Below are 22,930 nucleotides of genomic sequence, written 5' to 3'. Positions count from 1 at the left end.
CCTAAATCAGCCAAGACTTCCAAGAAGAGTATGAGAAATATTAAGTAATTGGAGAGGCACAGTCATTGACATGTCTAGATGACTTTTATGCTTTGCCTAGATCCTTTGTTTGTTACTTCTTTTTCCTGGCATGTGTTATTCTGGTTAACTTCCTTCTCTAATATTGAGTGATGCTGTTCCCTGGTGTCACTCTCTGAAAACCTCATTTACATAAAACAAAATGCACAGAATCAACTCAATGAATTTTGGCCAATGATGCATTTGCCACCTAGCAAATGAACTCCTGTCAATGTACAAAGCATTTTTTTCATGTTGCCAGAGGCAAGCAAAGGGTTGCTTTCTTTCACTCTAGATTAATACAATCCTTTATTTATGGCTACTTTCACTAAAAAAAATGCTTTAGATATTATCCATATTGTTGAGTGTGTCAATAGTCTATTCTTTATAATTAGTGGCTATTATTCTCTTGTGTGAATACACTACAATTTTCTTATGTAATCTTTTTTGTGGCCATATGAGTTATTTCCTTTCTGAGGGACATTATACATCAAAATCACATGAATATATACAAGGAAGCTTTTTTTTATCTTTTTTTTATTCAATATATTTTTTATTTACATTTCAAATTATTTCCCCTTGGTTGCGATTTCTTTCTCTGCAGATAAACCTAGTTTCTGTGTGGTTCTGGCCATGTGTCTATTTGTGGAAGAAGAAAGCCATTGGAGATGGCTGTAAAATTTCACATTCTTTCCTAAAAGTTGTGATGTTTTCAGTTGAACTGTGCTCTTGACAGTTATTAAGTTTTTCCTGTCCTTGTAGTCCTATACTTTCTAATTGCATGATCATGGTTCTAAATTTCTCCTCAGCATATAGACAATTTCCCTTGTGTTCTGCTCTCTATCTCTCAGGAGGCACCGGCTTGTCCTTCGTCTACCTTTTTGGCTGGTTTACTTAGATTCATTTATACTTTTCCTATACTGAAAACAACAGTGTTGTTATATAAATGTCTTGCAAATATGTTCCCAGAATGTCTTTCATATTTATTTTTTATTACTGTCTTTTGATAACCAGTTTTAAACTTTAGCTCAACTTCTGCCTACTTGCCTGCCTGCCTATCTCTGTCTGCCTGTCTATCTCTGCCTGTCTGTCTCTGTCTGTCTCTGACTGTGTCTGCCTCCCTGCCTGCATGCCTGTCTGTATGCCTGCCTGTCGCTGTCTGTCTGTCCCCCTCTGTCTGTCTGTCTGCCCATCCGTCTCTGTCAGTCTTTCTTTACCTGTCTCTGTCAGTATGTCTTTGTCTGTCTGCCTGTCTCTGTCTGTCTGTCTGTCTGTCTGTCTGTGTCTGTATATCTCTTTCTTCCTTCTCTGTCTATCATAACCTTCATTCTTAGAAAGCTTTTTAGTCCTAGACTTCACATTTACAGGATGCATCATAACTTAGTGTCTACCTGTGGTTGAGTTCAGGCATCAAGTTTTCATCTTATCCACCCTTCCCTATCATTCTTGGTTGTTTCCTGCTCTGTAAGAGTGGTCATTGGCACCAAATTCTCTGTTCATTAATTGTCTTGCCATCACTAAAACACACACTGGCCTTATAACCAGTAGAATATTCTACCCTGAGTTCTGTGGCTTTGCCTATTTTAAAATCATTGTTGCATTTCTATTAATTTATAAATGTATAGTGCATGAAATCAAAGGAAAGAAGTCCCCAACTCATTTCATAATTCTTTCTACTATTTACATCTACAGAATAATTTTGAAAGCTGAATTTGTGAAATTTGATTCTTTTTTCCCTTCAGTGTTGCTGTACTGAAACCATTGTTTGCATTTTAAAGCTCTAAAATTATTTAAACTATTAACCAAATATAGTCTGTATCTACACCTTTTCTGACTTTCAATTTTCATTTCATAAATTGATTGTGTGCTAGCTAATGTCCCAGATATTTTTCTAGTTAGTAATCATTGGCTATTAGGAATTCTGCACTGCTGAGGGCATCCTTCTATGGCTTTAGTATTGAACGAGCCAGTGTGTTCAGTCAGAGGCTTAATTACAGGCTAATATTCTGAACCTTTGAGTTTTCTTTTTATGATAGATTAGGTCAGGTTTAGAAAGGCACCTATGTATAGATACTGTACAGTTAGATCTACTCCTGACTAGCATCTTTTTTGTTCAGTTATTAAATATCTGCTGTGTTTTATAAGCTTCCTGTATTTTCATGATCTGAATTTCTGTTCTTCAGTTTTTCTCAGCTTCTGAAGTCTACATTCATCTCACATCTCCTCCAGACCATGGAAGACTTCATGGTTATAAATAGTAACTGAATACTCCAGTGCAGATGCCCAGCTCCCAGTCTGCCTATCTTCCTTCTGTCAACATGGTGTTCTGAAGTTTCTGCCTACCTTATCATCATTAAGCTCTGATCTCTGCCCTTTTCTGTTAAAAATAACCAGACTACACAGCATTCCTTTTTAACATCCTTCATCCTCAGGCTTAGAGAAATTCATTTCTGAAAACATGGTTGTTTCTTATGTATTTTGCTTATGTTATACTTCTTCTGTAAGTCCCCAGGAACCATCTGGTGCCAGGTACATGCCATGCTAAGTATCTACTGATTTCCAGATAAATTCTTCTTGTATAAATTTATCCTTTAACTTTCCACGTATGGGGAATTATTCTATTTGGTGATATGAAGCTTTTATTTTCCTTTCTGCTTTTACAAATATCACCGTTACTGCTGCACTGGATCTTGAGTCTGAATTTCCTGACTCTGATTACATGTGCTTAATTTGAAAGAAGGAATAACTCACCAAGCAAATAATAAGACATTAAGTGATTTAAGTCTCCAAACTAAATGCTATTTGGAAACTCCACACACTGTGATCCATCTGTTCCCAAAGTCCAGAGTCAGTCTGTACTGCACATAATTATATTTAAGTGAAACAGAAGGAAATGTTGCCTCTTCAATGTATACATTAACATAAACAAAATCTGAATCAGAAAACCAAGTAGGATTCAATTGGGAAAGCTAATTGTTAAAGCATATGTCTTTATATTAATGATTTTTTTATGTATATATTGGTGTGACTCCATGGTGTGTGTGTGTGTGTGTGTGTGTGTGTCCCTGGAAGTCAGAAGAGGATGTTGGATTTCCCAGAGCTAGAGGTAAATGCAGTTGCGAGCTCCCTGGCACACAGATAGACCATCTTTATCAGCTGCCCACCACCACCTGGACTCGGAGAACATAGAAGAAAAGGAGCCTAAAATAATGTAACAGTGGAGGTCGGGGCACCAAGCTACGAGATGCTGCTTTCTAGACATGGCAAGGTTGTTGCTTTCCTGAACTCACAGCTCCCATGATGCCTGCATGAGATCTCATACAAGGTTGAATTAGCCAAATTCTCATCATGCATGGCAGAGGTCTTCTCCACACACCCCAACTGTGGAGCAACTACCATTGAGGATCAATTAGCACTGTGTGATTGCAGGGCTGTGAGTCGTTCCTTTTTGAGAATGCAGCCACTGATAGGTTTCCTATAGGTAGTACACACCATGCCATGTACACATGGGAACACTAATCAGACTCGGTGGGGGCTGGGAGACGCCCATGAGTTAGGTTGAGCCCAAATGTGAACCTCCAGTATAGCCATGGCAGGTGTTGGGTCCTGCTCTATAGTTTGAGATTATTGGTTTCATTCACTTCAAACTAGTGACAAAATTCCCTCCAAAGACTTCCGATACGTGGCAGTCCCTCTCACAGCCCGAGACTCAGAATGGGTATTTACTTTTCTGAATTGCTCTTTTCTAAACTCTGCACATAATTTTATATTCTAGACAGTATTATCCATTTAAGTTGACATTCGAATGTCAACTGCCCCAAGGGGCCTTTGTTGGACCCTCTCACCTCATGAAATCCTCAGCTCTGCTGTCTGTCACGTGTCCTCTTACGTCACCATTACGTATCACGCTGCAGTCATACGTCTCATCTGCACATTAAGTTTTTCTCTCCTCAGCTTCTATCCTGGGTGTGTTGAGTTCTCTATTGCTATGCTTCCAGTCCCATCCACTGTTCTTCTCATACAGTGTGTGTAAAACAAGTATGCTCTAAAGGTTTGTGCTTCCTCTCGGAGTAGCTGCCATTAAAAGCTGTCTTTAAGACCTAAAGATGGCGGATGCATCTCATGGTCCTCTTAACACAAAAACGGCAATCTCTTTTCATGCCTTTGCCACCTCCACTGCCCAAAGCCTCTCTTACTACTCTTACCAAATAGAACAGAATAGACTAGACTAGACTAGAATAGACTAGACTAGACTAGAATAGAATAGAATAGAATAGAATAGAATAGAATAGAATAGAATAGAATAGAATAGGAGAGAATAAAATAAAATAAAACAGTTTACATTGGGAAAGTGTGCCACATATAAGAACATCATTCAGTGTGACGGGAATGAAAGATTTTAAGTATGGAAAAGATGGCAATGTTTTGAAATGTTAAACATGTTTAAACAAAAAGATCAAACCTAATAAATTAAAATTAGATATATTCATTTATATATATTAGGAGTTTGTGTGCTGGGCAGTGGTGGTACACTTGGGAGGCAGAGGCAGGCAGATTTCTGAGTTCGAGGCCAGCCTGATCTACAGAGTGAGTTCCAAGATAGCCAGGGCTATTTGTGTGTTTAAATTAACTCCAAGTGCATGGTGGATAATTTTACTTTTAATGTTTTGAATTCTAATTTTCCTTTATTTTGAGAATTGAAGCACATATGATAAAACTTGATCAGATCAGCCCCTATTTCCATCCTCAAGCCCCCTACACCCCTAAAATAATGTTCTCTTTGCATCATCTCTCTTATATATTATATATAATAAATTTTGTATACTTACTGTATTAATCATATCCCATGATTAATGTTCCCATGGGCATGGGGTGCTGCACCAAAAGCAAAACATATCAATGATCAATTTAATCTCTGGTCTTCGCCATCAATTTATCCAGAGTTCCTTGGATTCTCGGGCACCTTATTTCCAAATTCTAATCAGTGTCATGTACAATGAACTGTTAACCTATATTCTCCCCAGTCTAGCCACTGTTCCCTCCCAAGGTCCACTGCAGACTCTTGCTAGAAAACCACACTAACCTCTTCCATGATTTGCTGGTTATTTTTTTTTTATTGATTCTTTAGCCCATTCTTAAATTTGTATTTAAGAGGAGCACACAAAAAGTATAACTCCTCTTTTTTAAGTGATGTCTTTTTCTTAGAATTCAGTGCCTCCTGCTACACATATTATAGTGTGGTTCTAGCAATGTGTATACTGGTGCGCATATGCGCATGTGCACAGCTCCCGAGCTTTATGCCTATGGCTTATTACAAATGGGCACAGCTCCTGAGCTGTGATGCAGGTATTACCAGGGAGCGAGCATGAAGGCCACTGCTTACCCGGTGGCTCCACCAAGTGAGCGTTGCCTTATTTAGAGAATTGCTGTTTGACCAGAATAAGAATTCCTTATGAGCAGACTTAGCGTTTATTAGAAATGATTTACTTCCGTTGTCTTAAATATCTGGCATAATAACTAAAATTAAATTTCTTGTGCTTACTGAAACAGCCTCCGAGAATGTATAGAGCGATGGCCGCTCAACCTTTCTCACCGAGAAGTGATGACGTCTACCTAATCACTTGCTGCCTTTAGAGCTCAGAATTGAAACATTTCCAAATTCATACTGTTCTTTCATCTGAAGTTAAAGTTGCTAAGACCTATAAAAAGTCCATGTGAATGAGGTAAAATCACTTCTTTAGTTTTTAAACATTAACTGATGATCCAGCATCCACCGCCCCGGGAAACGCGAGGATCACGTGGGCCTGCATGTGCACTCTCAGAAGACTTCAGTGTGTTCAGCATGGGGGGCTAGAGCGGAACACAGAGGGTTAACCCCAGGCCTGGGCCACTCACAGCAAGGGAGTCTGCTTCCGGGAGAGTCTGGCGATGTGCTTTAAACACTCTCTTGGAGGCTCTTCACGGTCAGTTCTGTTCTCTTCAGACGCAGGTTTCACATACTCCCATCCCGAGGCTGGGAAATCTACCTGAAACCAAGAAGTGACTTCCTATGAACTAAACATGCATGCAAGTACATTTACAATCTAATGATGTTTACTTTAGATTTGTAGAAATGAAAGAAATGATCATTTCTATTTTGTTGCACTTTTTTTATTGGTTGACATACTTTTAAAAGGACTCATTGGAGTGTGGAGTTGGCATTCAGATATAAGCGGCGTTTAGTATTTTAGCACACATTGTCTAGAACACTACGTGGTGTTGTATAAGAATGATAATCTATGAACGCTTCATGAAGCTGAACATATTTCTCCTCTGCTGTGTTTTAAAATCACGTTCTCTCTGGTTCTCACAAATAAAGCGACAGTTGGTAACAGTGATGGCAGCAAGAAGTTTCTGAACTATGGTGTGATTGGGACTGTTTGGGTTCAGTATTTTTTTTCTTAAGGTTAAAAATTTTTTTCATTGTAATTTCTCTGCTGAATTGTCCTATTGGTATCATCGAGAAAATCCAGGAATGGTCTAGACTTTGTGAGTTACAGCTTGAAATGCAGTTTAATCTTTTTTTGTTTTCCTACTATTTACGTGAAAAATATAGATCATTTCATTCTATTTAATCCATAATATTTATTGTAAACACTATTTCGTTATAAACTTTGTTCTCATTTGTCAATAATTGCTTTAATGTGATAAACTAAGCAAGATAACCTAAGACAAAGTAATGTTAGTATTACCGAGAAGAATATTGAAGTCTTGATTGACTGTGGTGATTTAGATAAAAGCATTTGCAGTCTTCCTCCTACCACCACCCCAGGGTCACACAACTGTTTGGTTGCTAGGCAGCAAGGATGACTCCTGAATAACAAGTGGTTAATCCCAGGCACATATACATGTGAGTAACACTAAATGTCTGTCTGTCTGTCTGTCTCTGTGTGTGTATGCACACATGCATGTGTGCATTAATTTGGGGGTATGGTAAGATCTGGAGGGGGAGAAGGAAGGCTGTAAATGATGTCAATACAATCTTCGTGCATAAAATTCTCTAAAAAATAAAATTAAATAAAAACGATACAAGAAACTGTAGCTAGCTAACTAGTACAATTTTACGTCAGTCTCTGAAGGAACTGGCAGGGAAATTGTAGACTCATGACTGTGAAGGGAAAGTGATTGTTAGTGCTGTGAAGGTTTTCCATCTGAGCGACTGTAATAGATGCAGTACACACCAAAGCATAAATACAACACCCTCCTCAGGAAAATGGACAAGACTACAGACTACCGCCCTAAACTGAAGGAGTCAGTCTCAGGCAGACAAACGTGCTTTCTCTCAGAATGTGCTGTGTGATAGCTGGGCTGGGGGAGAAAGACAGGAAGATCTCAGGGGCTCGATTGTCAGCCAGCCTCGTCTAACCAGAGAGGTACAGGAAAGCAAGAGACAGTATCTGAGAAATAAGGTGGGAGGAGGCTGTTGGGGAACGATGGCCAAGGTTGACTCTACATGTCCGTGTCTATGCACACATGCTCCTGCCCACATGCACACACCCTGATGGAGTCGAATGGATTACAGTCAAGGGCAAGCAGGAAAAGATGAGCAATAATCTTCCACCCTGAACTTGTCTCCGGATCCCTTCTGCCTGCTTCTCCTCGCTTCAGCCATCTCGGCGTTGGATGGCAGTTATTTTCCTGAAGAACCGGATTCTATGACACTTCACACCCCTGCCTCCCTTGCATGGCTGCTAACTGCAGTCTGACCTTTACCATTCATAGCGTTCGGACAACCAGGTGCTCTTTGAGTGTACAGAGGCAAAGCCAGGGAGCTGAAAATGTGATCAGTGTCTTACCGATTTCTGTTAGAGAGCTGAGATTGTGGTATGCATCCCCCAACTCCCTACCTGATGTCTCTCCCTCAGACCCATGCTTATTTTCTGGCATACTCTGGTCCCAGGACCTGCTTTTAATTTCCTTACCATCTCCTGATCTTGTGAGTGTGGGCTCCTATATGTGAAGGCACTGCCTACACACACTGAGGTTTGAAGACAGCCTGGTAGGCTGATTATCAGGTGCTGCTCATCCGTGTTTTTTTTTGTTTTTGTTTTTGTTTTTGTTTTTGTTTTTTTTTTTTGAGACTAGGCCTGACACTTCCCTGGAATCCACTAATTTGACTGGACAGATTGGCTGTTTAGTCCCAAAGGTCTACTCTTTCACTGCCCTAGCAGTTAGACTGCAAGCTATGCCAACGAATCAGCCATGTATTCACATCGGTTCTGGGTAGGAATGTCTGTTCTCACGCAAGCACTTTTAGAAATAGAGTTATACCCTAAAACTCATTCTTGAATCAATTTCTTACTCAAGTATGTAGCAGAAAGTATGTAACAGGGTGCTTTGGCTTCTTAAATTAGGGCCTTTAAGGATATCAATATTGGCTCTTTAATAACAAGCAATTTACTTTATGAAAATAATGGGCACTTTAAAATTTGGTAATTCCTACTTGCTTAGCATGAGAATATGTTTATCTTGTTTATGGTGGATTTTCTTGTTGGGTTGAAATGTCTCTGTGTGTCCTGTTATATGTTCACTTCTACATAAACTGAGCATAGTCCATACCAGCCAGTTGTCCTCCAGGCCCGGCACACTGAGGTCTGCACTGACTTAACGTCTTTCTTGTCGTCAAGCTGCTGCTAAAAGCGTCGCTCAGATGGTTCCTGGAATGCTTTTCTACCCTGATGTGCAGCCACATTTTTATAGGATTTGTTCTTTTCCAACTCCTGCATATTTTTCGTGAATATTTCTAAACCCCATGCCTTATACCTCTCACTTCATACCTGTGACCTATAAGTGTCATCTCCAATACGACGATCAGTGGGAGGCAGTTTTGTCGGCAGAGTGCACTTGACCAATATCTGGAGACATTTTCGACGGTCAGGATTAGAGACTGGCTAGCAGTCTGTAATACTGCTAGGCATCCTTTGCACAGGGAAAGGACCACACAGTAGGGCCCAGTCCAGAATGCTGCCAAGGTGGAGAAACTGTGTTCCAGATGTGCTGTCCAGTTTTTGTGGAAGTAGGCAATCTATAGCCCTGCATCGCTACACAGTAGCATGTCTGTGTTGCTGGTCTGTAGCCAACACAAGGCACTGCAGCCATGAGCAAATGAGGTCCCCCTGGCAGTGTGAGCCAAAGCCTGGGGTGCTTGGGCACCTTGTCTTCACCATCATAAATCACAGAGAGTCCAGATGCTTTACGGAAAAAAGTTATAAAATGAATTTTGTTTACGATTGCTCTCTCGTGACCCAGTCATTTAAGGCAGGTGTGGTAGAAGAGATTTTAAGGACATTTAACAATGCAAAAAACAGATATAAGGTACTAGGGCAGTAATATATACCAATGACTGTGTTTAGACAATAGTGAGGATGGACACGCTTAAGATGGGTGCTGAGAGCAAGACTTCTGTTATATTCTTCAGGATGATGAAGACGTAAGTTGAGTTGTTATTATATATACAGATTGAAAAAAATCATGGCGACTGCTGGGTGTAAAACAAAAGATAAAGAAGACACACAGATCTAGGCTGGAGGAAGTGGTCTTATATGATGCATAACCCTGGAAGGAAGTGTTTCTGTGCCTGGCCAGTACACTGCTTAACAACCCGATTTGCTGTGTGTGCTTTAACCTCATGTTTGGACACTTACCTGCAGGGTCAGTGGAGAAGGCAGGCTCGCATCCCATACTCCTGGAGCTATCATTTCGATAGGAGGCTCACTCTGTAATGTCATGCTCAACAGCCTAGAGCCCAGCATCGACTTTCTGCAAAAGATGACATGCACAGACAGACCGGAGTCACTCCAAGGAAAGCTATGAGTGTCGGCACATGCTTATTTTGGGATAGAAAGTAGCAGCTGTTTCTATGACTTCATTCAGTAGCTAGAAGAGAAATAAGACACTCCAAAAGTCCAGACACTGACTGACAGCTTGCTGCTAACATGTCACACGTAACATGTTTTCATAGACACCACATTTGTTTTCATAGGTGGTTAATATTACAGAACTTTGTAACAGTAGCACGTGTTAGTGATAGCCACTGGTGGTGATGACTAGCTAAAATCTCAGATTTGCACTCTGTATTTATGGGTGTCTGAACTCAGTAAGAATGGTGGTAGCTTTTCGGAGGTTTTTTTTTTTTCCTTCCTCCCCATGCAGTAACTAAATTTCTTGGGCATTTAAGATTCTAAATTTATAGGGAGACAAGATTTAAATCAGCACAACATATGGACTACAGAATCAAAATGGTGGTAGGATTTCACAAGAGAAATGTTCCTTCACACGTAAATAGAAAGATTATTCGTGTTCGGAATCCTTTAAAATCAGTTGTAAATTAGCATAGTAAATGAGAGAGAGGACACGGAGGAAATGCTTTAACCAAGGAAGAAATCATGTGTTTTCAATGGCTGCAGTAACAACTAAACTTGTACAAAAGAAAAACGTTAAATGCTACCTGTGCACAAATCAGAATTTTGACAACATATTCCAATGGTAACTAAGAATGGTGTTTGGTTTCAATGTACCAAACTGGAAATGGAGACACACGGGATAACACAAGTAAATGTAAGATTAAGATAAAGCATCTTTTCAGCACCATCCGATTCAGGGCCTACTGGGCTGGCAGCACACCTCAGGCGGCTCTACAGTGCCTGGGGTAACCAGGCTCCCACAGTCTAATCCAGCACCCCAGCTAAACTGGGAGATCATAATGAGCTCCACTTGCTGCCAGCTTTTGACAAAACAAAAGGTTACCAGCTTTAAGGGTGGCCGAGGTTTGGAGATCAGAGCTAGCAGGCCATGTGTTTTTTATTTTTGTTGTTACGTTTTGTGTTTTTTTGTTGTTGTTTTAAATTTTTCCTTTCATTTCTAACCCCATGTGCCCTATCATCTTAGGAAGAGAGTCAGAGTGTGAGAAAGCTTTCTGAGTGACTTGGCATTTTTATCCAAGAGAGCTTTCATACTTCTCCTAGCCAGAGCTGTGAGTGGAGAGGGTTTTGCCCTCATTAATTGCAGGGTGGAAATCATGAAAAGATGACATTTTTACACCTCTGTCTTGGAATGCATTAGCTTTATGATTTTACTGGAGGAACACTGTGTGTTGGCCACATCTGAAACCAAAAAATTTCTGATTTATTTAACCTGGTTTCTATCAAGAAAGAATCAAATGCTGTCTGTTCTTTCTGCCCTTAGATAGATTGCACCTAGAGTCTCCCCACTTCTACTGGGTGGCACTGGATTTAGAATGAAGTCGGCTCCTGCTGTGGATGTAGGATGTGTGGAGCTTAAGAAGGAGAGCCCAGAGAATATGAACTGCATGATTGGCAATGGAGGTTCATTCTATACAAACCTGAAGGCCATTGTGTTTTGGAGGTGTTTGTTTTGCTTAGTTTCAGGAGCTTGTTTTCAAATAACAGACCGTACCAGGCACTGCGAATAGGGCATTCATAGACTTTCCAATAAATAAATATCAGAAGAGGATCAGCACCAGAGAGGAATAAAACATAGACCTGAGAGTGTTGGTGGCTTCAGGAGATGAGACTTTCTCTTGGACTCCCCTCACCATGGCAGTAAGAATTAGACCTGATTAGTCACTCAATACGTTAGGTTACCTTGATCAATTTGGAAGGAGTTAATTTTTAAAAATTTGTGCTGAGGGCACAGTTGTAACATGAATGATGCTCTTTTGTTCTTCTCTTTAAAAGTATACTCAATCGCTCTATTATAGTGTTATTTAATGCATAAATTGTATGGCTATGTATAAAATAGAGGGTGGTTTTGTTTTAAACAATTAAGAAAATTTAGATAGAGACAAGAAAATGTTCATATTTAGACCAATGTAGATAGGGATCAGCAGTAATTAAAAAGCAGTCACTCCTGGGGTGAAGAGAGGGCTCAGTGATTAAGAGCACTAGTTGCTGTTCCAGAGGACCTGTGTTTGATTCCCAGCATCCATAAGGTATTTCACACACATTTGTAACTCCAGTTCTAGGGAACTCAGTGCCCCTATCTGGGCTCTAGGAGGGCAACACATCCAAGTGGTGCAAAGGTTTACATGCATGCAAAATATCCATACATAAAAATAAAATTTGATAAGATACTATGGTTAAAAATATTTATTAGTAAGTTCTATATGCATGAACAAACAAAAACAAAAAAAAGAAACAAAAAGATTACAAAGGCTGTCTACATGCATCACACTGGTATCAGGCTGCCTGGAGCTTGTCTGTAGTAGCACCCAGCCTTTGTTAGCTAAGCTTCCTGGAGTTTCTTGGACAAAATCAGTGTTTTTCAAGAGATCTCACGTGGAGTGAGGGTTCTTGTGGCAGTGAAGGCTGGCTTCAGAAGGGTGGTATGGAGAGGCCAGCTAGGACTGACCACAAGACTGAGAACTCTCCTTGCACAGCACAACTGCACTGTTCATTACTCTTTTACAAATATGTGCTTGGAAATTAGACTCTACTTTTGGACATGGTATTTGAAGATATTTTCCCTGCATATCCTTAAGATCTTTTAAACTTGATTTGTGTCCAATTCAGTGATTAAAAATCTCAACCCTGAATCTGCTTCATCCAGGAAGACAAATGAAGTTGTTAATGCTTCTGTCAACACTGATCCCTAAAACAACAAAATAATGATTATTGAGTTTAGTTATTAAGAGTCTTTGCATCAATTCCCAACACCCAGGGCCAGAGTAAACAGAGGGTTATGTCACTGGGAAGCCAGAAGCAAATTGTGAGGACCTGTTTGCAAAATAAAAATTTGAGATCCTGACTCTGTGAGGGCTAGTGAGGCTCAGGCATGTCTAAAAGGAGAGCTGCTGGGATGCTGAGGCCAGAGCCAGTGTAGTGGGGCGACACTTTGATTTATGTCCATGGTATAGGATGCGGCATCTCAAAGCAGGAATTTGAAAACAGACAACGCTAAGGTGGGAACTCAGACCCGAATTCTGGCTTTTGCTCTACTTTGATGCTCCTGGATGACTGAAATCAGATCACCTTTCCACAGAGGTTCCCATCGTCAACCATGGTGATTGGATGCAAGGCCTTCTGTGAATCCAAATGAATCCAAATAGCACAAGTACTGTTTACTACAGAGTTCTAAGACAGCTGACATGACAGGGTCAGTATTAACAACCCGTGAGAAATCAAATTGGTTGGAGATTAAGACTTATCTTTGGTCATGTTTGAAATTCTGCAAATTATTCCTATTTCCCAAGACTTCTCTACGATGAAGAAACTTCCACAGTAAAAATGATAAGTAACAAACTCTTGTCTGTGAAATAAGGTTGGGAAAGGAGCTCCTGGACATGGCTGTGTTGAAGAAAATCCCTCCTTGCTGAAGTGGGGGAAGGACTGTGAATGTGATACAGGCACAGTCTTGTCTCCAAAAGAGGGCCACATGATTTTGTTCACTAAATCTTTCCTTTGGATTTGAGATATTTTTCTTTATAGACCTGAGGGTGAGTGGTTTGGGTGCTTGTAAATGACGAAGCTTATTTTTATGTGCCTTCACTAATGCAGCCCTCATAGGTATGTCTGAGCTTAATTACCGTTGTTCTTTCAAAAGTCCACTGTGGAGGTTCTGAAGAGGCAGACTGCCCCCAGGAAGCCATTCTGAGGTCATGTCCATGTTGGAAAAAATATCAATATAAGTGGTCATTACACTTGCACACAGCTGGTGAGGAGCAATTCAAACTATAATAAAAGATTCAGTATCAGATGTTTACGGGCAAAGGCCATCCTGTGAGTGGAAATGAAAGCAAGATGCTACTTTTCGGTGTTCTGGAAATGCCTACACTAAATAAATAGAATAAGAATCTCTGCAAAGTGTAGTGAAGAGAAAAATGGAATTTGTAACTGTGCCTCAACAGCTAAATCTGATGGATTTTTGATGTCTTAGAACAATATTGATTTCTTTTGATTGCTTATCTGAGGAGAGATGGAGAATTTTCTGATTTTGATGTGAAACAGTCTACTGGGTACATATTTCCAAAGGTTTGTTGAAATAACCATGGAAGCCTATTTGATTTCTGATGTCTAATTATTATTGCTTTACATATATTTCCTTGAAAAATCATCAGTGTGGATCAGTTCCAATAATGGACTCCCACAGACTCCCACAGTGGAAGACCATCCCATGCAAACAGCTTGAAGGGATGCACACTGGCAGGCAGCCAGGGTTTATACTGGCAACTCTATCTACAGCAAGCTGGTAGAGAGGACTGAATGCGCTTTCCAGGCAATAGAAGAAAACATGACTTTACAAAAATGCTCCATCTAAAATACTGCAGTTGAAACTGGACGCTCACAAGTTGGAAAGAGACCCATGTGACTTCTCTTAGGGAGAACGTCATGAATGTTCTTAGCACTCCAGTCAGATGTTTGAAATGTCCTCTAACAGCAGCAGACAGCCCTACTCCATCTAACCTGTGCTTTTGTAGGCTTTTAAAATCTTTCTACAGAGATTGATTTTTTTTCCATTTTGTAAAAAACATTGATTGCCTATTTATATTTTATGGAAGATGGCAGACTTTACAGAGATGAACACATTCCCTGTCCTCAATATATACAGGGAGATGAACTAATCCAAATCAAGAAACAGACATGTACATACACAGAGACAGATATATAGGACATAGGACATAGACAAACATGCCCATATATATGACACATAAATACACATGTAAACAAAGAAAGATGCACATATACAAACACACAGACACACACGCAGAGACACATACATACAATATATACATACACACAATACACGTGTACAGATTTATATACATAGACACACAAGCAGATGAACATACAAGATCCAGATCAGAAATAATCAAATGAATTTTTAAAATTTAATCTGGCCTGTGTGATAAAATTTGTCTATAGTGTCTGGTTATTGGAAATGAAAACTGAGATATAATGTCTTAAACACTTCCATAGCACTATATTTTCCTGAGGCTACATGTGTAGAAACATGTCTTATAGTAATATTAGCATAACAACACAAGTTCTAGTTTTTGAAGCTCTTGAAATTATATCATCTGATCCTAAAGCAGGGCTTTCCATGTTTCAAAAAAAATACATTGACGATTCCAGAAATATTTTCCCTTCAAAGCATAGGCAATTGTTGATTTTATTATGTTCTAAGCAGGAATAATTCTCAAAAATTAGAGGTTAAATAAACAGTTGATTTTTCTAGGGCTGCTACTTAGAATGACTATCTGAACTCACAGTTCTATGAAACTTTGGGAGTTGCCAAGTATTCCTTTTTGGCAATAATACTAGCAAAATGTCATGTTTTATAATTTTTATTTTAGTCAGAATTTTATGGCCTTTTTTCTAAACAACAGTGTATTCATTTTGAAACAGTAATTTCAGGGAAGTTGGCTGTTTAACAAAGAAAAGGGTCATTGAGAATGGTCTTGCCAACCATTTTGACAGCCCAAGAAGCATGCCTTAACACCTCCCCAACGGTAATGACCCAGCTATTGAGCGGGGAATGTGCTCTGCTTCTAAAGACAGTTCTCCATTTTGACTCTTCTGTTCTGATTTCAATACTCATGATTTATATCGAGCTACCTCATTTTAGTATAAAATGTCCTCTTGATTTTTTCATTATGCTATAAACCAAGGAACACTCAGTCCCCGGAAGGTTGAGTTGGAACAGGAGCTCGGCTAATCACGGATGATGTGCTTACTCTTTTGGAAACAGTGGAAGGCAGGTCCAGGCCAGCAGATTTGTGCTGTGGGTGGCAGAGTCGGTCCCAAACAGTTTTATAATGAGCATGGATTCTCTTGGAAGTGACTTTATCTCAAGAGGAAAATTGATTCTGAAAAGCAAAGAAAGTATTCAACAATAACCATGATTTTCCAAACATTTTCTTGTAATTATTCAAGAAAAAAAAATTGGAGTACTTGAATGGAGATGTCCTCTTGAAAATTTTAATGACATATACAAGGTCATATGGGGAGAGTAGTGGTATACTATGGGGAAACAGACACCACCCAATTATATTTAGTTGTGTGTAAAGAAGCTCCTAGGAGTGAGAATCGAGTAAGTCATATGAATGGATCCAGATGAGGGGTTGAGAGGTGCGGTGAACGAACCAAATTTAACAGAAAGCATAAGAGTAGAAAAGGACAATGGGAAATTGATGGTGAGTTCTAGTTTCTATACTGTAAATAGCAGATAACCTGACTGATGGCAAACAGGGAAGAAGAATCTGGGATTGAAGAAATGTAATGTAAGCTTAGTGTGTGATATCATACGCTAAGTTAATAACGACTGTTAGATGTTAGTGGATAAGCTCTGTGTAGGAAGGATGAACCCCCCCTTTGGGATAGGAAAGTATACTTGTTGAAAAGTTGGCTCTGATGGTTATCAACATGTAATTTGAGTGAGAAGTCAGGGATAACAATGGGAGGAAAGACAAGAGTGATGGAAATCTACTTTTAAAGACAGGGAAAATTCACATGTATTAAAACATTGCATATTTTGCTATCTAATTTTTTTCTACTTATATTATTTCATAGTTTCCACATTCACTCAGATCTTTCTGGGCTTAAAAAAATCTCTGAAATGACACAAAATGACGATAATGCAGAAGGTACAGTAATTTCTTGAATGCGCCTTTATCTATAATTGACTCTATATTACGTTTCCATTTTTCTGTTCTGTGGTGTGAGCAATAATCTTACTCCATTTTGCACATAACCTACAATGTCCCCCCTTCTTTTTAAAAGAAGAGCCGGCTCTTTCCCATGTGCCTTGAGCTTTCCACACTAAGGATGATAAAAACAGAGACACTGCAGTGGATGGTTGCTGCCAATCTCCATTCGTTCACTTTCATAAAAATCAATTCTAGGAAAAAGTCCATGCATTCTAAACAGAGTCCCGTTCATCTTCTGAATATGTATGGACTCACATTCACTGAAGAATTGTTTCTGTTTTTAAACTTCTCTATGACTACTTAAAAACAAAAGAATGAACATTGGAGTGGGGAAAAAGACTTTATAAAAATAATCCAAGAGGGGCTAAAGCATTGACTCAGAGGTGAAGAGCACTTGCTATTCTTCCAGAGGATCAGAGCTCAGTCTCCAGCAACCATTCCAGGTGTCTCACAAGTACCTGAATCTCCAGCTCTGGAGGGTCTGAGCTCCTCTCTTGCGTCCATGGGCACCCTCACACACATGGCATAGTCTCATACAAAACATACATACATAGTACATACATGCATGCATACATACATAGAAGTAAAAATAAATCATTTAGAAAGTAAAAATGAGTAATTGTTATTTTTCTTCATCTACATAAGATTCATTTTTCCAAAACCAGAGTAAGTTTAAGTGCTTAACATTAAAGGCTAGGAATGAGATGTAACTTTAATTCCAATGTAACAAATGCTAATAAAATATATGAAACTGTTACAAGCATCTAGCAAAATGGAATATGAATGGGTTTAATAGAAGTAAAATAAAAACTGATTCTAGGTTGCAATGCCCAAATCTGCAGGAAGAATTCAAGAATCTTTCATAGAAAAGTAACACAGGTTTAAGAAAATAAATTTATATCAATGTTATTTTTTTCCAAATTGAAGAAATTTATTTATTTATTTTATTTTTATTTTTTATTTACATTGCAAATGATTTCCCCTTTTCTGGGTCCCCACTCCCTGCAAGTCTCATAAGCCCTCTTCCGTCCCCCTATTCTTCCATCCACCCCTTCCCACTTCCCTGTTCTGGAATTCTCCTATACTCTTGCACTGAGTCTCTCCAGAACCAGGGGCCACTCCTCCATTCTTTTTGGACATCATTTAATTTGTGGAGTATGTCCTGGGTATTCAAATTAATAAGTCGCTCATTTTTTAAAACGAAACTATCTTTACAATTGAATTTTTCTCTCTTCAGGTGAAAGCTAATTTGATTTTTGGAAATAATCACAGATAATTTTTTGTTGAATTAGAATAATAATTTTAGCAATCAAGATAGTTAATAACATTTTAAAGGAGTCATTGGTTCCACAAAAATCACCAATTAACTAATAACCCTTACTGGACTTTTATTCTACATTAGCTTCTTCAGAAGATAAATCTGTATCAGTTAGAATATGTAGAGAGAAATACAAACTTATACACCCAGTTAAGGTACCATTTGGAAAAAGTTCAGAGTTCAGAAAAAGGAGTAAAAAGAAAAGGTAGACATCTATGATGTGAAAAGGGCTCACTCACTTCGAAGGATGTTATAGAGTGTTTGCAGGTGGGTGGAGCAAAGGAGTTTGTGTGTTTCTGACCCAAAAGAATCTCTAGTAAAGTGTGATCTCTACTCTTGGTATGATAAGTAGAGAAGATTGAGAATGTGGCAAGGTGGAGAGGGAGGGGCTGGGGTTGGTGCTAGAAACGAATGCACAGAGGTGTGCAGAGCCAGAGCAGAGAATCGGTGCTCTGCGCCAAATAACTCAGATTTCTGTCTAAAGGAATTGGAAACTCACTGAAGGATTTTACAAATGGGACTAATTCCATATTTTAAAATTGGTCAGATAATTGAAATTGCATCTTTGATAAAAAGAACTAAGAACCTTAAAAGAACAAGGGGGCCTGGGGAATGTACAAGTTACAGAATAATTTGAATTCGTGTGAGTGGGAAGGATCCTGTGTGTATGGGAACAGAAGGTTGCATACCCTGTCTCAGGACACAGTTGCCATAGACTGTGCCAGTACTAGGTTCAGACAGATATAACAGACACACTAGAGTCACTTTAGGACAATGGTTCTTAACCTGTGGGTCACAACAGAAATCTGTAGTGACAACTTCTGGAATTTTTGATTCGTTAGAAAGCATAGAAATATAAGAATATACTTTTTTTGTTTCAATCCCGGGTGTGGGGAAACGGGGACGCTTCACAGCAGCTGACTAAGATTTGCCTTGTGCTCTAGCATGGATGTGATTTTGCTAGCTATAGATAGTGTCTGTGATTGTATGTGTGGTATTTAGAATTCTAGAAACTTTTCAGAGGCTATAAAATGCCAGGGCCCTGAGAGGTGGGGTGAGTTGTTGATTTTGTTTGTTGTTGGTTGAGGTTGGTCATAGTTTGGTAAGTAGTCGTGTACAAAGAAGAAACAACAAGAAGAAATTCGATATCTTGATGGTAATGATCAAACTTGCCCTGAGGAAGTTGATGCCCCTAATCAGCAGAAAGTAGTCTAATAATAATGTTGCCCCCTTTCTGACCCTTGACTTTATTCAGGGACATCTTTCCTTTCCTCTCTGCCCCCTTTTCTCTCCTATATAGTGTTAGGAACTTGAATGGGTGAAATAAGAATGGTAGAATGGATGCAAGAAAGAAAAATAGTAAATATCAACTACAGGGGTCAAAAGAACAATTCACAGGGGTCACCTAAGACCATTGGAAATATCAGATATTTACATTACAAATTGTAACAGTAACAAAATTACAGTTATGAAGGGCCATGAAAATAATTTTGTAATAGGAATCCCCACAATATGAATAGTGGTATTGAAGGGTCCCAGCATTAGGAAAGTGGAGGACCACTGCTTTAACACATCCTTGGACTCCTAGAAGCTCTCACAGATGCTTTTCAAAGATAAATACTGAGAACCAAACTGTCTTCCAAGGCTAGACCCTCTGAGAGCTCGGAGAGACAATGAGCAGTCATATTCTTCCACTTGGCAGTTTGAGAATGTGGATATCAGAGAAGCATTAGAGACCACATAGAAATTAGACAGCCTCAGAAGCAGAGAAGGAAGTTTCAGGAAAATTACCAATGCCATGATGGGTTGATAACCCCAAGATTTTGAGTAAGAGGAGGACTTGTGTTTGGGGGTAGCAAGGGAAGGGTTACAGGGGCCGGGTAGCATCAAGAAGTCAGCTAAGGGACTGGAGAGATGACTTGGCAGTTATGAGCATTGTCTGCTTTTGCAAAAGTCTCGGATTCACAACCATCTGAGGGGATCCAATGCCGTCTCAGAGCTTTCGGAAGCACTGGTTACACCTGGTACACATACGTAAAGGCAAGCACGTATAGACATAGAATAAAAATATATGAAACCCTTAAAAAAAAGGAGAAGAAGAAGAAGAAGAAGAAGAAGAAGAAGAAGAAGAAGAAGAAGAAGAAGAAGAAGAAGAAGAAGAAGAAGAAAAGAAGAAGAAGCCGGGCTTTAATAAATGGCTGTACCTGGAGGCTCTTCCTTTAATTAGCAATGCATTCTAGCAACTTATTCCCACCTCCCCCACTGATTATTTAAATAAATATGCAACTGGTTAATGTGTGAAAAGAGAGAACACATACTATCAGATGATTTAATTTTTCTTAGCTGAAACTAACTTGGTTAAAGTTCAGGATATCCCTCATCTCCAGAATGTGAATGAACAATAGTGCCTCTTGGAATTTATAATTTTCCCTGCTCCTCAATTCAGTCATATGGATGAGACAGTTGTTTAGAATTTTCAATGGACTTTAAATCTGTTGAAGGAACAGTATGTTATCTACTGTTTCTCTGTACTTATCACACCATCAAATCAGTTAACTGGTTCCCAAACACTCCTCCTTCTCATCCTTCTCCTCTTCCTCCTCCTCCTTTTTCTCCTCCTCCTCCTCTTCCTCCCCTGTCTCTTTCTGTGTGTGTGTGTGTGCCTGTGTGTGTGTGTTTCTGTCTATGTGTCTCTCTGTATCTGTTACCCTGTCTCTTACACACACACACACACACACACACACACACACACACACACACACACACCATGATCTGTTTAAAATGGAACAGGGGTCATCTTCTCTTAGCTAGCCAGTTCAGCCAGAATAGAGGTTAAACTTACATTTCATTCCAGTTGACCAAAAAAGAGAATGACTTTGTGACTGGCAGGGATCTGCAGCTTTTCACTTGGCACAGCTTCTTTCCAGCATATGTGAGCCAGCAGGAAAACGAAAATGCTTTGTAGCTGAAAAGAAACATTGATCCAATAAGCTCAACACATGAAAGAAGATAGCTTCTTAAAAGGGGTCAATTATTGTTATTGTGCAAGTCGAACAATAAAAATACATTTGTTTGTGTAAAATGTGCTTTAAAAGTTGCTATAAAAGTTTATGTTGGGTATGTCAGGAAGACAGCAAATAGGCAGCCCTATAACTTTCCTGAGTCTGTGGAGACACCAGTACAACAACACAATGACCTGTTCCTTCTGGGAAATCCAAAACCTGGATTGCATGGGTTCTGTACCCAGATGGCAAGAGCAGGTAGTTACATCAGAGCAACCAAGGAAATTCACAAGGTTCACTCAGCCCTTCCTCACCTGCCACTTGTGTGTGTGTGTGTGTGCATAAGTGTGCATGTGTATGAGTGTATGCTTATGCATGAGAGAGAGAGAGAGAGAGAGAGAGAGAGAGACAGAGACAGAGACAGAGAGACAGAGAGACAGAGAGACAAAGAGAGAGAGTATGTGGCAAGCAAGGTGTCTCCTAACACCCGGATACCCCCTCAAGAGGAATGAAGTGAACTGCATCTTAGGAGACACAGACGCAACACTGATAGTACTCTATGCATTTAAATGCTTGTGGGAGAAGGTGGGGAAGAGAGTCAGCGTCTCTGAGAACAAAGAACAAGGTCAATTCTTGTGTCTTTGTGGTGCTCCTTGCTCATGCTTGTTGAGACATTGCTCTCCATAGTTTAGAGTAGTCTGGAATTTGTTCTGTAGTCTGATGTGCTCTTCTAGTTCCATCTGCTCAACTTCTGGACCACAGGCACCAACCATGATAGAAACTTTTTTTTTTGAAAAATAATTACTTCCATAAGTTAACATTCACTGTACAAAATAATGGTTTCTTTGTGCTGTGTTCATGCATACATATAATAAACTGGGTTTATTTTAGCTACATTTAGTACCTCACTACCTTTCTTCAGCACCCTTCCTTTCTTTTGATCTTCTTTCATAATTACCTCCCTTTTATGTTCCCATGCCCCAATTTTTCTGCCAGATTCTATGTTTGATACTAAACATATGATATTTATCCTTCCAAGTCTGGACTGGTTTTCTTAACCTGATCTCCAGCTTCATCCTTTTTCCTTGCAAAGGAAATGATTTCATTTTTATTCATGGTACGGTAATACTCTACTGTGTTTAAATAGAATATTTTATCTATGTTTATGTGGTTGGAAGTTTAGCTGATTCCATGACTTGGCTGTGATGGGTAGAGCCACCTTCAACGGGGATGTCTGTCTATCTACACAGTAGGTTCTTTGGGGACTGGTAGAGGTTTACAGTAGTACACTTGTGCTTCTTTGAGGAATTTCCAAAGTGAGTTCCAGCTCCCCTGTGCCAGCCTGCACTCCCATCCACAGTGCACAAAGATGGCCATTTCACCATATCCCTCCTGTGGCTGTTGCTATCCCTTCTTCTCTTGGTGGCAACTCTGACATATAATCTCAGTGACTTTGATGAGCATTTCCCTGAGGTAAAGACTGGAGACACTGAATACTGTGCACTTCCCCTTTCTGTTCTCATATGCACTTTGGGATTTTCTTTTTTATTGCTGTGAAGAATGCCTTTGAGATTTGGGAGTGGATTCCACTGACTCTATAGACAGCTTTTAGAACTATGGCCAACTGCCTTCAAAACTAACCTGGCTAGACCATGGACTTAGGCAAGCCTTTCTCTGTTCTAGAGCACTCTTCAGTGTCTGCCTCATTGTGTATGATTTTGTCTGGAGAGTTCTTTCACACATTTGCTTAGGTCATTGCAGGAATTAGAAAGTGTTTTTTTTTTTTATTTGTTTCTTATTACTTTTCCCTGCTATTTCTGTCATAATGAGATTAGGAATGGCATGTAGTAA

General features: G+C 39.5%; 1 protein-coding gene across 3 annotated transcripts in view; it reads right to left on the bottom strand.

The window, feature by feature from the left end:
• The window catches only part of Pik3c2g (phosphatidylinositol-4-phosphate 3-kinase catalytic subunit type 2 gamma), a 311,639-nt gene that overhangs the window by 210,294 nt on the left and 78,415 nt on the right, over positions 1-22,930 (bottom strand). For 2 of the 3 annotated variants that reach the window (XM_052172749.1, XM_052172750.1), the window contains 4 exons: positions 20,920-21,042; positions 15,788-15,919; positions 9,741-9,855; positions 5,953-6,083 (listed from right to left, as the gene is read on the bottom strand). In XM_052172749.1, the coding sequence (XP_052028709.1) occupies positions 5,953-6,083; positions 9,741-9,855; positions 15,788-15,919; positions 20,920-21,042 (501 nt within the window). The remainder of the gene's footprint in view (positions 1-5,952; positions 6,084-9,740; positions 9,856-15,787; positions 15,920-20,919; positions 21,043-22,930) is intronic. The other variant, XM_052172751.1, reaches the window with a different exon arrangement.

This window comes from Apodemus sylvaticus, chromosome 2, assembly GCF_947179515.1.
Source record: "Apodemus sylvaticus chromosome 2, mApoSyl1.1, whole genome shotgun sequence".
Lineage (NCBI taxonomy): Eukaryota > Metazoa > Chordata > Mammalia > Rodentia > Muridae > Apodemus > Apodemus sylvaticus.
Note: the sequence above shows the minus strand (reverse complement) of the source record. Positions and strands in the feature narration are given on the sequence as shown.